General features: G+C 54.3%; 1 protein-coding gene across 6 annotated transcripts in view; it reads left to right on the top strand.

Annotated features, from left to right (window-relative positions):
• Nucleotides 1-7343: 7343 nt before the first annotated feature.
• The window catches only part of Col27a1 (collagen type XXVII alpha 1 chain), a 118570-nt gene continuing 115048 nt past the window's right edge, over nucleotides 7344-10865 (top strand). For 5 of the 6 annotated variants that reach the window (XM_055611669.1, XM_055611671.1, XM_055611672.1 and 2 more), the window contains exon 1: nucleotides 8610-9119. In XM_055611669.1, coding sequence (XP_055467644.1) covers nucleotides 9064-9119 — 56 coding nt within the window. In that variant the 5' untranslated portion in view covers nucleotides 8610-9063. Of the gene's footprint in view, nucleotides 7664-8609; nucleotides 9120-10865 lie in introns of those variants that run through there. The other variant, XM_055611670.1, reaches the window with a different exon arrangement.

Consider the following 10865-nt stretch of genomic DNA (forward strand, 5'->3'; position numbering starts at 1 on the left):
AATACAGACATGAAGCAATACATGGCTTTTGCAGTGCTAGGGATCAAACTCAGGGCTTCATGCAGCTAGGAAAGCACTCTACCAACTGAAAGGTATCCCTACCCAGACTTTACCACCACCACCACCACCACCACCATCGTCGTCGTCACTGGAGTTGTCATCATTACTTGTTGCTATGTTGAACATTTTAAAGGTGAGTTCTTGTTATGCAGCTCAGGCTGGCCTTCCACCTGCAGCAATCCCCCCTTCAGCCCGCTACTGTTGGAATCCCACCAGTCTTGGCTCTTAAGCCTAAGTTTATTTAGTGTATGTGTGTGTGTGTGTGTGCGTGTGCTTGTGTGTGTGTGTGTGTGTGTGTGTGTGTGTTACATGCATATGTAGGCACAGAGGTCAGAGTCCCTCTTGCTGTCACTCTTAGCCTTATTGCCCTGGGACGGGTCTTGCACTTTCGATTTTGGCTAAGATGTTGGCAAGCGCTTGATATTTGCCTGTTTGTGGCCACCTACCCAGTGCTGTGCTTACAGGTACATGTGCCCATTTAATTGGCTTTTTATGCGGGTGTTTGGAATTCGAATTCAGGTCTTAATGTTTACAAAGCAAATGCTCTTACCCACTGAGCCATCTCTCCAGCTCCCAAGCCCGAGTTTAAGGCTGTTGAAACATCTCTTAGAACTCATGAAGACTTCAGTTTCCCTTCTATGATTTGAGGCCTATTACCCATGTGCTCAGGTGACCTCAAGATTAGAAGGAAATGGCATTAAATGTTTGCCAGCTGTCCCCTGAAGCTGTCAGGCAAGGAAGTCTCCGATGCTGAGATTCTGACATGTCGGTGGGTTCTAGTCATCCAGGGAGGCAGCACTCATGCCCAGCTGTGAGGTAAAAATAGCCCTGGGGAAGATAAGGGGTGCCCAGGCTCTCCGGGCGGGATAAAAATAATCCCGACAGACAGCTCTCTCTCCCCTTCTGCACTGCAGCCCCTTCTACCAGCTTCTGGTCTCTTCTGTGGTGTCACAGGGGGACCTGCCCGCCCAGGCAAATTCTTCTCTGTCCCGGGGCAGGAGGATAGGCCACATATTGCAAGCTCAGGCAGGGGCTTTGGAAGCAGGATGAGGGTTCTCTTTCCAGACCTGTCACCAGCTCACGTTGTGGCTGCAGAGTGTCACCCTCACTGACCCGTCCTTTCTCTGTTGTGCTCTGTTCAACAGGGTGTTCTGTCTGAATGGGAACTGTCTGCATATGCTCACTGAAGCGCTCCGCAGCCAGCTCTGTGCAGTGGTGTCTGTCCTGTAGCTCTTGTGACCGAGAGGCTTTACAGAGGCTTCTTATTTATCTTTTTGTGATTTAAGGGTGTTTGTTTCAAATAGGACTGGAAAAGCCTTCTGGTCCAGGGTGAGAAAACAAACAAACAAAAAAACAAAAGCAAAGCCATGCTGTGTGCTCCAAGTTCACCCGAGCTCACTCCTGATGCAAGCTAGGTCAGAGAAAGGGCGCAAACACTGCAGTCCATGGTCACCCCATGGTTTGTGTGTGGACCAGGGTGGAAATGGGGTCCTTTTCGGAAGTTCCTTGTGTTTGGACAGGGGTGGTTAAGACTGGTTAAGGGTGGCTAAGGGGTGTAGCATTGGGTGGCTCTGGATTAGTATTTTGGTACTAATAAGCAAATAAGCTGATGAGCTCTGTTTCTCCTGCATTGGAGCAAATCACCTGGTACTCCTCAGGTGGTGGGCACAAGGTGACATGAGGAATCAATGTCTCTCACTATGACGAGGGTTGTACCACATAGTCATGGGTCCTCAAGCCATATACAGCAAGCATTGGCCCAGACATGCTAACAAGATGGGTCATGCTTAATCAAGGTTCTGTATGGGGAGGGCAAATTTTAATCCCTGGAGGAGTCAAGTGAGAGATCTAATTGTAGCTTAGTATAAACATTATAGAGTGACTGTCAAAAGGCTAATATATACTTGGATTGCATCAATAGAACCACAGACAGTACACAGTGAGGTTGGGAATAAAGTCTTGCTCAAGTATATTAGATATCACCTAAACCCTTGAGCTCTGCTGTTGTCACTTGGAAGTAGTTGGAGTAAAGGATGATGGGAGATAGGAAAGGGGTGTCAGATGAGGAGTGCCTGGAGGACATGAGAATGTTAGCCCTGAATAAAGGATGGCTTGATGGCTTTCCAGGTGGTTCAGCCAAGGCGCCAGGCAGGCTTCTGTGGATTTAGTTAGACCTGTGGTTCTCCACAGTCACCTTGAAGGGGATTTGCTGTGTGATGCCGGGAGACGTGGCTGGACATCTCTCTGTCCAACATGCTTCTTGGATGGGAGGCAGAAGGGTGGAGACGAAGGACTCCCATGTTCTCAATTTGGGACAAGGGAAACATTTATCTCAAGGCTTGTCCTGGAGCCACACGTATATAAGCAGAAATACTGCCCTGCCTGGGGAATGAGAAGCCATGACCATGGTGCCAAGCGTAGCTGGCCACAGGGGCTTGGTGTCAAAGCCACTGCCACAGCTGTCCTTCAAGACATCTAAACAGATTATACACCTATGGGTGACTGGTAAGGACCTCAAGGAAGCGTGTATTTTCATGCTCTTCAGGCACCTTGGGATTTTGTCATCTCATAATGACAATATGGTTGCAGGCTCAGGTTGCAGCCTAAGCCCACCAAGTCCCAAGATATGTCCCATCACCTGGGACCTTTTGTCAAGTGAGGAAAATGCCCAGAAGAATCCGAATCTATGATTGCTCTCATGCACCAGTGGCTAGTCTCCAGGCACTTACTGGCCAGAAGGAGAGCACCATAGCAGAGGGAGAGGAGGTCTTTATCGGTCGAGCTGAACCCTGGGAGATTGGGAAGGATCTCAAAGGATGAGGATCCTCAAAGGATCCTCAAAGGATGAGGATCTAGGGACGAAAAGCTGGAGTTCTGTTAGCTGAGATGAAGTCATGCCTGCCCCTATTACAAGCTCATCTAAGATGGCAGCCTTCCACCTCTGGTCCTGCTTCCCTGCCTTCCTGTCTCCTCTCCCTCCCACCACCTCTGCCTTCCTTCCTGGCTTACATTCGCTGAGAGCCTAAGGGAAAAAGACACAGCCATGGCCTTGGACAGAGACCACTGGAGTAGGGTGAGGTAAGTACACACCCGGTGTTGAGAGGCGGCTCAGTACTGCAGGATGGGAAGGCAGGCCTAGGAGACAGTTGTTCAGAGTGTAACTTAGCCCAGCCCAGCTGAGGCGGAAGTAGCTCATCACAGCTACAGTCCTATGGAACTCCACACTTAGAGCCTCTGTGGGATAACCAAAAAGTTGACCCATCCTGTATCTTAAAGGTGTGGTGTCCACCAAGGCAGTCAGTTGGTATAGACAGATAAGGATCTGGCTTGACCTTCAGCATCTGGAGTTAAATGTGACAACCCTGTCTCTCAGCCTAGCCCCACTATTGTTTCCTTGTGACCGTTGAAAGACCACACCATCTCTGAGCTTGTTTCTCCATCAGGCAGCCTGTGCTCTCTTCTGGGTATAGCTTTCTCCTGGGGCCCTCATCAGGGCATACTGGTCCCAGTCTCGGGGTGGGAACAAGGTCCCAGGAGTAGCATGCAGTGCCCACGCAATGAGAGTGTGTGCTGAGGAACGTAGTCATTCTAGACAGCAGCCAGGTCTTGCTGCTTCTCACTCTGCTGATTGTCCCTGGGGTCTTCGCAGCTGTCCTCAGAGACCAGCAGGCAATGGAATGTCCAGGGATGGAGGACCTGGTGATTATTGGCTGGAGGGGCCTGGAGACAGTGTGGCAGGCTGCTTCTCTCTCTCTGGCCTGGAGTTGTTCAGCTCCTACTGAAATGCATCATCATAGGTATGGGGAACCCAACAATGAGGCCAGAACAAGACTGTGGCCTGTGCACTCAGTGAGAAGGCACTCGGCCCTCTCACAGCTCTTCTTGCCTGCAGGGCTTACTCTCATGTCCTTCAGGTCCCAGCTGAGCTACAGCTCCTCAGAGAAGCTTGGTCTCTGAGAGAACAGTACAACCCTCTGTGCTCCACCCTCCCTGATTGCTAGAACTCAGAGCCTGGCAACCGTCAGCTATCACATAATATGATGTGCCGTGTTCTTCAAGGAAGATGGCTGACTTCCGCTGTGCTCATCAGCGCTGTGTTGGTCCTGAAGCCGTGTCTGCCATCCTGCCGCTTAGGGACAGGAGCAGGTTGCAGAGCAGCACTCTTACCAGTCTTTCCTTTCTTCTTTTTAAAAAATTACTATATTTTAATTTATTTATTTTGTGACTATGTTTGTGTGTGTGTGTGCATATACAAAGGTCAGAGGACAATTTGAGGGAATAGATTCTCTCCTTCCATTTATGTGGGTCCCAGGGATTGAACTCAGGTCCTCAGCCTTGGCAGCAGGCACTGTAACCTGCTAGGTCATCTAAAAGCCCTTTACCTCCTCTCTCTCCCTCAATTAGCTGTTGTTCTCATTGTTGTGGAAAAAAAATCTGACAAGAGTAATTTATATTAAAAAAAAAGATATCATGGCTTTGTCTTTTCTGTAGCCCTTCAGTAAATAAGAGATCAGAAAGGAAGGCAGAGGTGGATGGGAGGGAGGGAGAGGGGGGCAGGAAGGCAGCACAGGCGTGGGGTGGGATATATTGAGGCTTACGGTTTGGAGGCATACAGTCCATCATGAAAGAAAAGGTGTGGTGTCAGCAGTGGCCCAGGGCCACGGGCACCTAGTTCTATCATTTACACAGTCAGGAAGAAGAGGCCTCTTTCCAGAACCGGGACCTGGATAGAACTCTAAAGCTGGACCCCAAAGAACTCACCTCTTCCATCCAGGTGCCACTTCCTAAAGGTTCTTAGAACTGCCCCAAATAGCACTACCATTAGGGACCAAGTACCCAAATGAGCCTATTGAGATGTGTCACGTTAAGACTATAACTCATTTGTTGAGCATTTATGGAGCGCTTTCTCGGCTTCAGGCATTGAGTTTTCATCAAAGAAAGTCAGTATAGTCCCTTCCAGCAGGGATCTAGCTGGGACACCCTGTGCCCAAAGCCCAGCTCAGAGCCTGACACACAAGCCATTTCCCTATTGACTGAGGACCCAGGAACCAATGGCTTTTCTTCTCAGATATGTGTGTCCATTGCATACCACTGACTGAATGGGATTCAAATATGCAGGCAAGAACACCTCGAATGTCCGGTGGTACAAGAGGTTAGGAGAACTGGGTGCTAGTGTGGGGACCCTGGCTTTCCTCCCGGTCGAGCATGGTGAGGGGCAGGGTACTCTGACTTGTGCTTCCATCTTCTCCTTGCTGACCTCCTTTCTCAAGTCAAGAGTACCCCAAGGGGGATGCTGTAGATGTAGTCTTGAGAGTCCCTATTAGCCTGGAGTTCTCATCTTCTGCCACATCCCTGACATACCTATCTAGGCCTGCCTGTCAGCTTACCCTATTCCCAGGCTTATGACCTCAGAGATACCACCTGAAGGCTGGGTGTGAATGCCATTTCCCTTTCATAGGGACTCAGTGTCTTTGGCACCCAGTCGTGGATTCCTAGTCACTGACTGTATGTCAGAAGCCTGTGTGGCAGAAAGAATGGATGTGAAGAAGCAGAAAGGAGGGTCCCTCCTCTGTTGGTCTTTGTGCCAGTGTCTTGTGTCCTTCTTCCAGCTGTCTGTGGTGCCTAGAAGCCTCCAAGCCTCACTACCTACCCAGCAAAGTTCAGCAGGCCCTTATTGCCATTTGCTGAACTGATTTTGAGGCTGATGAGCAATCTTATTTGCCCAAGCGCAAAAAAATCCTTGAGATGATTGAGTTCCATGCAGCTACATTCTGGAAGGGGAAAATGAAGCATGGATGGTGACATTTCAATCTTTGGGGCTCCTAACAGTTCCCCATGTGTCTTTGGGGCTGCCAGATTCTTGACACCAGCATTGCATTTAAAGACCATAGGGGAGATTGGAAAGGCCTTGGTGCCACCACCACCCAGCTACTTACCTTTGAGGAAATGCACCTCCTTCCCTGGATACCTGTGTCCTTACATCAGGGAGACCTGGAGACTTTATCTTGTTTGCCACAACCATCCTTCAAGACCAGTCTGCAATCCGTACTACATTTCAATGATTCCTCCATCAGAGATATCTAACATCCTCCAGGATCTAAACGCCACCCCTTCCTGGGTACATTCCTGGGTTTCTAGCTATCCTTTAAGTCATCTTGACAATTTCATTGATCCATGGATGCCCCTTTGTCTTACTGCTTCTTTGGGTTGGCAATGTTTGGATCATTATGTCCCAGGTTCCGGGCTGGCTGTGGGGACACAGAGGCAAATGGATAGTGACAGCACTGTGATGTGTGGACAAGGGCGGGTGTGAGTGGAGCAGCTACATCAGGTGACTGTTGAAGAACAAATTGGTGTTCAACAGCAGCACCTGGGAGGAGGGATGCCTGGGCAGAAGGGACACAGTTCCTGAAGTGGCCAAGCTTGCCCAGGATAGGGGCCGGGTGCTCACAAGTGTGTGTGTGCGTGTGTGTGCTTGCTTGTCTGTCTTTCTGTCTCAGGGCAGGAGATGAAGTGGGAGAGGCTAACAAGGATCTGCTCAGAAGGAGGAAGGCTTGAGGACTGAATCACCGTTCTGATGTGCAAGGGACAAGAATCAGTACTGAGTTCAGAGGCCCCTGTACTGCTTACCAGTTCGATCAACCTTCTCTACAATGTAGATAATAGCACAGTGGCCCTCAACAAGGATAGGGTGTGAGGGAGCAAAGATGCATAATATCGCTGGTCCCCAAATCTCTCAGCAATGGAGATAAATACCAAAGAATGACAATCTCACTAAGCAATCCAGACACCTAACACTTGAGTTCAATACTTTAAACAAGTCTCCAAGGCCAAAAAGAAAAAAAAAAAAAAAAAAACAGTGCCATTAACAAAACACTAAAAAATGTAAATAAAGACAGGATGTGCCCGGCACAAAGTATGCAGCTCGGAAACACACGGGGGCTGCGATTGGACAGACAGCGCTTTGCCTCCGAAGCTGTGAACTCTGGAAAACTCCAGAAAGCCCCGAGGCCCTTTCTCAGGAAGAAGGCAAGGACAAGCGCATCTGTGCACAGCGCTGGATGCCCTTGCAAACGAAGGTGAGGCTCTCCGACTGGACACGGGGGGTGCCCCCCCCCCCGTCGCCGGCAGCCGAGGGTGCTCTGCCCCCTGCAGGACGCCTCGCACAGCTCCGTGGCGCCCTCCCCCTCTCCGACTTGGGACTTTTCCGAAAGTTTGCTGAAACCAGACACCTTGCTTGACCGTGCCCGCGTGCAGCCGCGATTTAAAAGGCCGCCTTCAGCGCCCCCTCCCCGCCCCCAGCGGAGACTTCAAAAGGGCCGGCGCCCGCCGCGGCTCCAGCACCTATGAGCCATCCCCCGCAGCCGGAGCTCGCGCCGAGGCCGGAGCACGCGGAGTGGCCGCGGCTGCAGCGCAGAGGGACCGGGCCGGTGGCGCAGGCCCGCGCTCCCATGCCCCTCCCCGCGCCGCTGCGCCCCGCGCGCCTTTAGGGAAGGGGACTGCACCCCCGCCCCCGCGCCCGGGGGTGCGGGGACCCATGACCACAGATGCCGTTAGGCACCCGCCGAAGCACCGACCGGCCAGCGTCGCACTTAGGGACCCAGTAAGTGCCCGGGGACTCACTGAGCGTTGGGCGTTCCGAGTGCGCGAAGCTGCATGCATGTGTTGGAGCGGGCGCGCGTCCTGCGTGCACGCTCGCGGTTGCCATTCGCAAAGGGGAGTGTGCAAGGAAGGTGTGCACGCGAGAGTGTGTGCGTTGTGCATGTCCGTTTGTGCGGGGGTAAGCAATCGGGTGGTCCCTGCGGGCGTAGAGTCTGAGCCCGCGCGGAATCCAGACACCCTGGGGTGTTTCGCGGGAGCTGAGAACTGTGCTTGGCTGTGTCCGCTCGTAAATGAGTGTGAGCATTTGGAGTGTGGGTTTGTGCGCCCGCTGGTCAGTCAGTGAGTAGGTGGAGTGCATTTAGTCTCAGGGCTGAGCCGTGGTCGCGAGTTTGAGATTCTGGGGTGTCGCAGGGTGCCGCGTGCGATCCCGGGGAGTCTCTGGACGGCTCCGTAGGCGAGCGTGCAGGAAAGCCGAACACACTGAACACCTCGTCCACAGCCTTCTCCCCGGAGCTCTGACTCCAGGGCGTAACCTTTCTGCTGAGAGCTGGGAGTAAGACGGACGCTAGTTGTGGAAGTGTAGGTGCCGAGTCAAGGTCCCGGCTGTGTTTCCTGGAGCTCTGGGATCCTTTCAGGAGTAGAACGCGACCCCTTTGTCCCCCACCCTCCGGCACCGAGGGCCTTCAGCGTCACTAATCATAAGTTCCTAATCCCAGTTGTGGTGGAGCCCCGAACAGCCTGGAGCATCCCCCTTTCCAGGCGTTTGTTTTGAGATTTTTCTCTGGGAGGAGGGGGGAGGGTGTCCCCCTCGGATGCTTGGATGGATGGTTGCTCGAGGCGACCGATGCTGCATCCCTCGCTGTGTCCGGCAGGGGGCAGCAGTTGGCAGCAGAGGGCGGCCCGGCGCGGGGAGGAGAAGAAGGTGGAGAGCTGCGGCGGGCCGAGACTTTAAATCGCCTTCATTTCCCCCAAATCCTTCCTTTTTCCTCTCCTCCCCCAGGCCGGCGGGGAGGCAGCGTCCACCGCCCTCCGCGCGCGCTCGCCCGGCCTCGCTCTGCCTCCCGAGGCCGCAAGCGGCCCGCCTCCAAAAGTTTGATCATCTCTCCCTCTCTCTCTTTCTGCCTTTTCTTGCTCCTTCCTTTTCGGTGGAAGCAGAAAAAGAGCGAGGCAGGGTCGAGCGCGGCTCCGGGACTCCTGGGACCATGGGCCTGGCGCGGGCGTCCGCGGGGCTGGGGCCGTGCTGTCCGCCTACTCCGGCGCCCCGGGGCGCAGGGCTGCGCTGGGGGTGCGCCGGCAGCGCTCTCTGAGCCGGCCTGGCGCGGCGCGGCGGGGGGCTGGCGGCCCCATGGGGCGCGCCCACACTTGCCCCCCGGGCTCGGGAGCATGAAGTAGGGGCCTGCCATGGGCACGGGATCGGCGCGGGGGGCCCGAGGCACAGCGGCGGCAGGATGCGGGGGGTGAGTACAATCCCAGGGCTGCCCCCGATCCAGTTTCCTGCGCCTCGGACGTGCACTGGAGGCTGGGGTTCCCCGCCACGCCAGATGCTCTCAGAGGAACGTCAGCTTCCTGTAGCTTCCTGCGCCCCCGCTAGGCGGGACGCCAAGGGTTAACAGGGGCTGCGCCCCCAGGCCAAGCCGCGCGGTGCCTTTGGGGCGAGGGCCAGCAGGGGAGGGTCCGCGCCGAGACAGAGCAGTGATCTGAAGAGGGACGAGTGGCGGCGCCCAGAGTACTGGGCAGGGGGCAGGGGCAGGAGAAGGGAGGCTCGGTGCGGGTCTCCAGCTTGCAAGCCTCCGAGTCCTCTGTCCTGTGATCAAGTCTGTAGGTCTCCAGTCCGGACGTCTGCTCGTGGCTGTGGTTCTGCACGCCCCTGCGTCCCTAACCTCTCTGCCTGTGAATGTGTCTGTTCGGGTCTGCGTGCTTCAGATTTTCCCAGTTTCTCCCGGGAAGTCTGCAGTTCCTGTCCCTGTCCCGACTGAGGAGTGAGAGCCAGCTTGTGGGAGCGGAAAGGCCCTGGGAGATCACCAAGTCCAACCTCCTTGTACAGATGAGGGAACCGCGGCCAGAGAGGGGCCGGGAATCTCCAGGGCGGGGCTGCACACAGCTGGCACCCCGCGCCTGGGATTCCCAGCTTGTGGAGAAGTTGTAAGGGAGAGTGGGATCCAATCACTGTGGGGGTTGGGAGAAGAGCGTGGTCCAGAGGGGCCCTGCGGGCTACAGCTCAGGCACAGGGCTTGTCTTTCCATCCCGAGGAGACCCAGGGCTCCCAGGACGGGCTGGCTGGGGTTGTAGCACCGCCCACCCGCTCAAGAAACGCCCCTCTGAGCTGGAGCCTGGGTGATGAGGCCTCCCTTCTTTTCCATGTCTTGGAAAAAGCTGGCTGTTTGAGATTCCCCCGCTCCCCACCACACACATTCGCATACACAGGGCACTAGTGAGCGCTCTGGTGACTCATTTTCTCCGGGAAACCCTGTGCCAGGGCAGATGCCAGCGGTTGGACAGTGTGGTGCCAGGGAGCACCCCACAACAGGGCCGAAGCAAGCAGTCCCTGTAACTCCCTGCCTTCCTAACCATAAGCCCTCCAGCTTCGGCAGGCCTTCCAGCGTTGCCCTTTGCAGCGCTTTCCTGCCCCCGTGCATCCATACGCCCTGATGCTCTTCGGCTGACACCAGCCTCTGGGACCTTCGTTCATCCCAACACACTCCTCTGATATCTTGTTGGCAGCTTCTTTCTTCTGATCTCAGTGCCCAGGGGCTTATAGGTGTTCCCATGGCCCGGTCTGCTCTGGCATGCAGACCAGCCAGTTCTCTGGCAGTCATGGGTGGAAGGGAAACAGTCCTGGGCTCACTTCAGTGGAAAGCAGGTTTTGGAGCAGAGCGTAGGAACCAAGCAACGACAGGCAGCTTGAGTTCACGTCCTAAGGACTACGCTGTGTGCTTGGCCAGGCCTCCCATGTCTATGCTTCTCCTCACATATGCAAGGTGAGCCTCAGCCCTCCCAGCTGGCAACTCAGGAAGGGCTCTGAACATAGCCTGGCATTATAATAATTGTTCAGTAAAACACAGCTGCTATTTGTATCTGTACTCACTGCTTTGTGAATGGGTGTGTGAGTCAATGGGAAAGTTCTGGGCTGTATCCTGTCCAGACTGATGACCTATGTGTGTGTGTGTGTGTGTGTGTGTGTGTGTGTGTGTGTGTGTGTGTGT

The sequence above is a fragment of the Psammomys obesus genome, unplaced genomic scaffold (assembly GCF_907164565.1).
Source record: "Psammomys obesus unplaced genomic scaffold, mPsaObe1.curated_primary_1811, whole genome shotgun sequence".
Taxonomy (NCBI): Eukaryota; Metazoa; Chordata; class Mammalia; order Rodentia; family Muridae; genus Psammomys; species Psammomys obesus.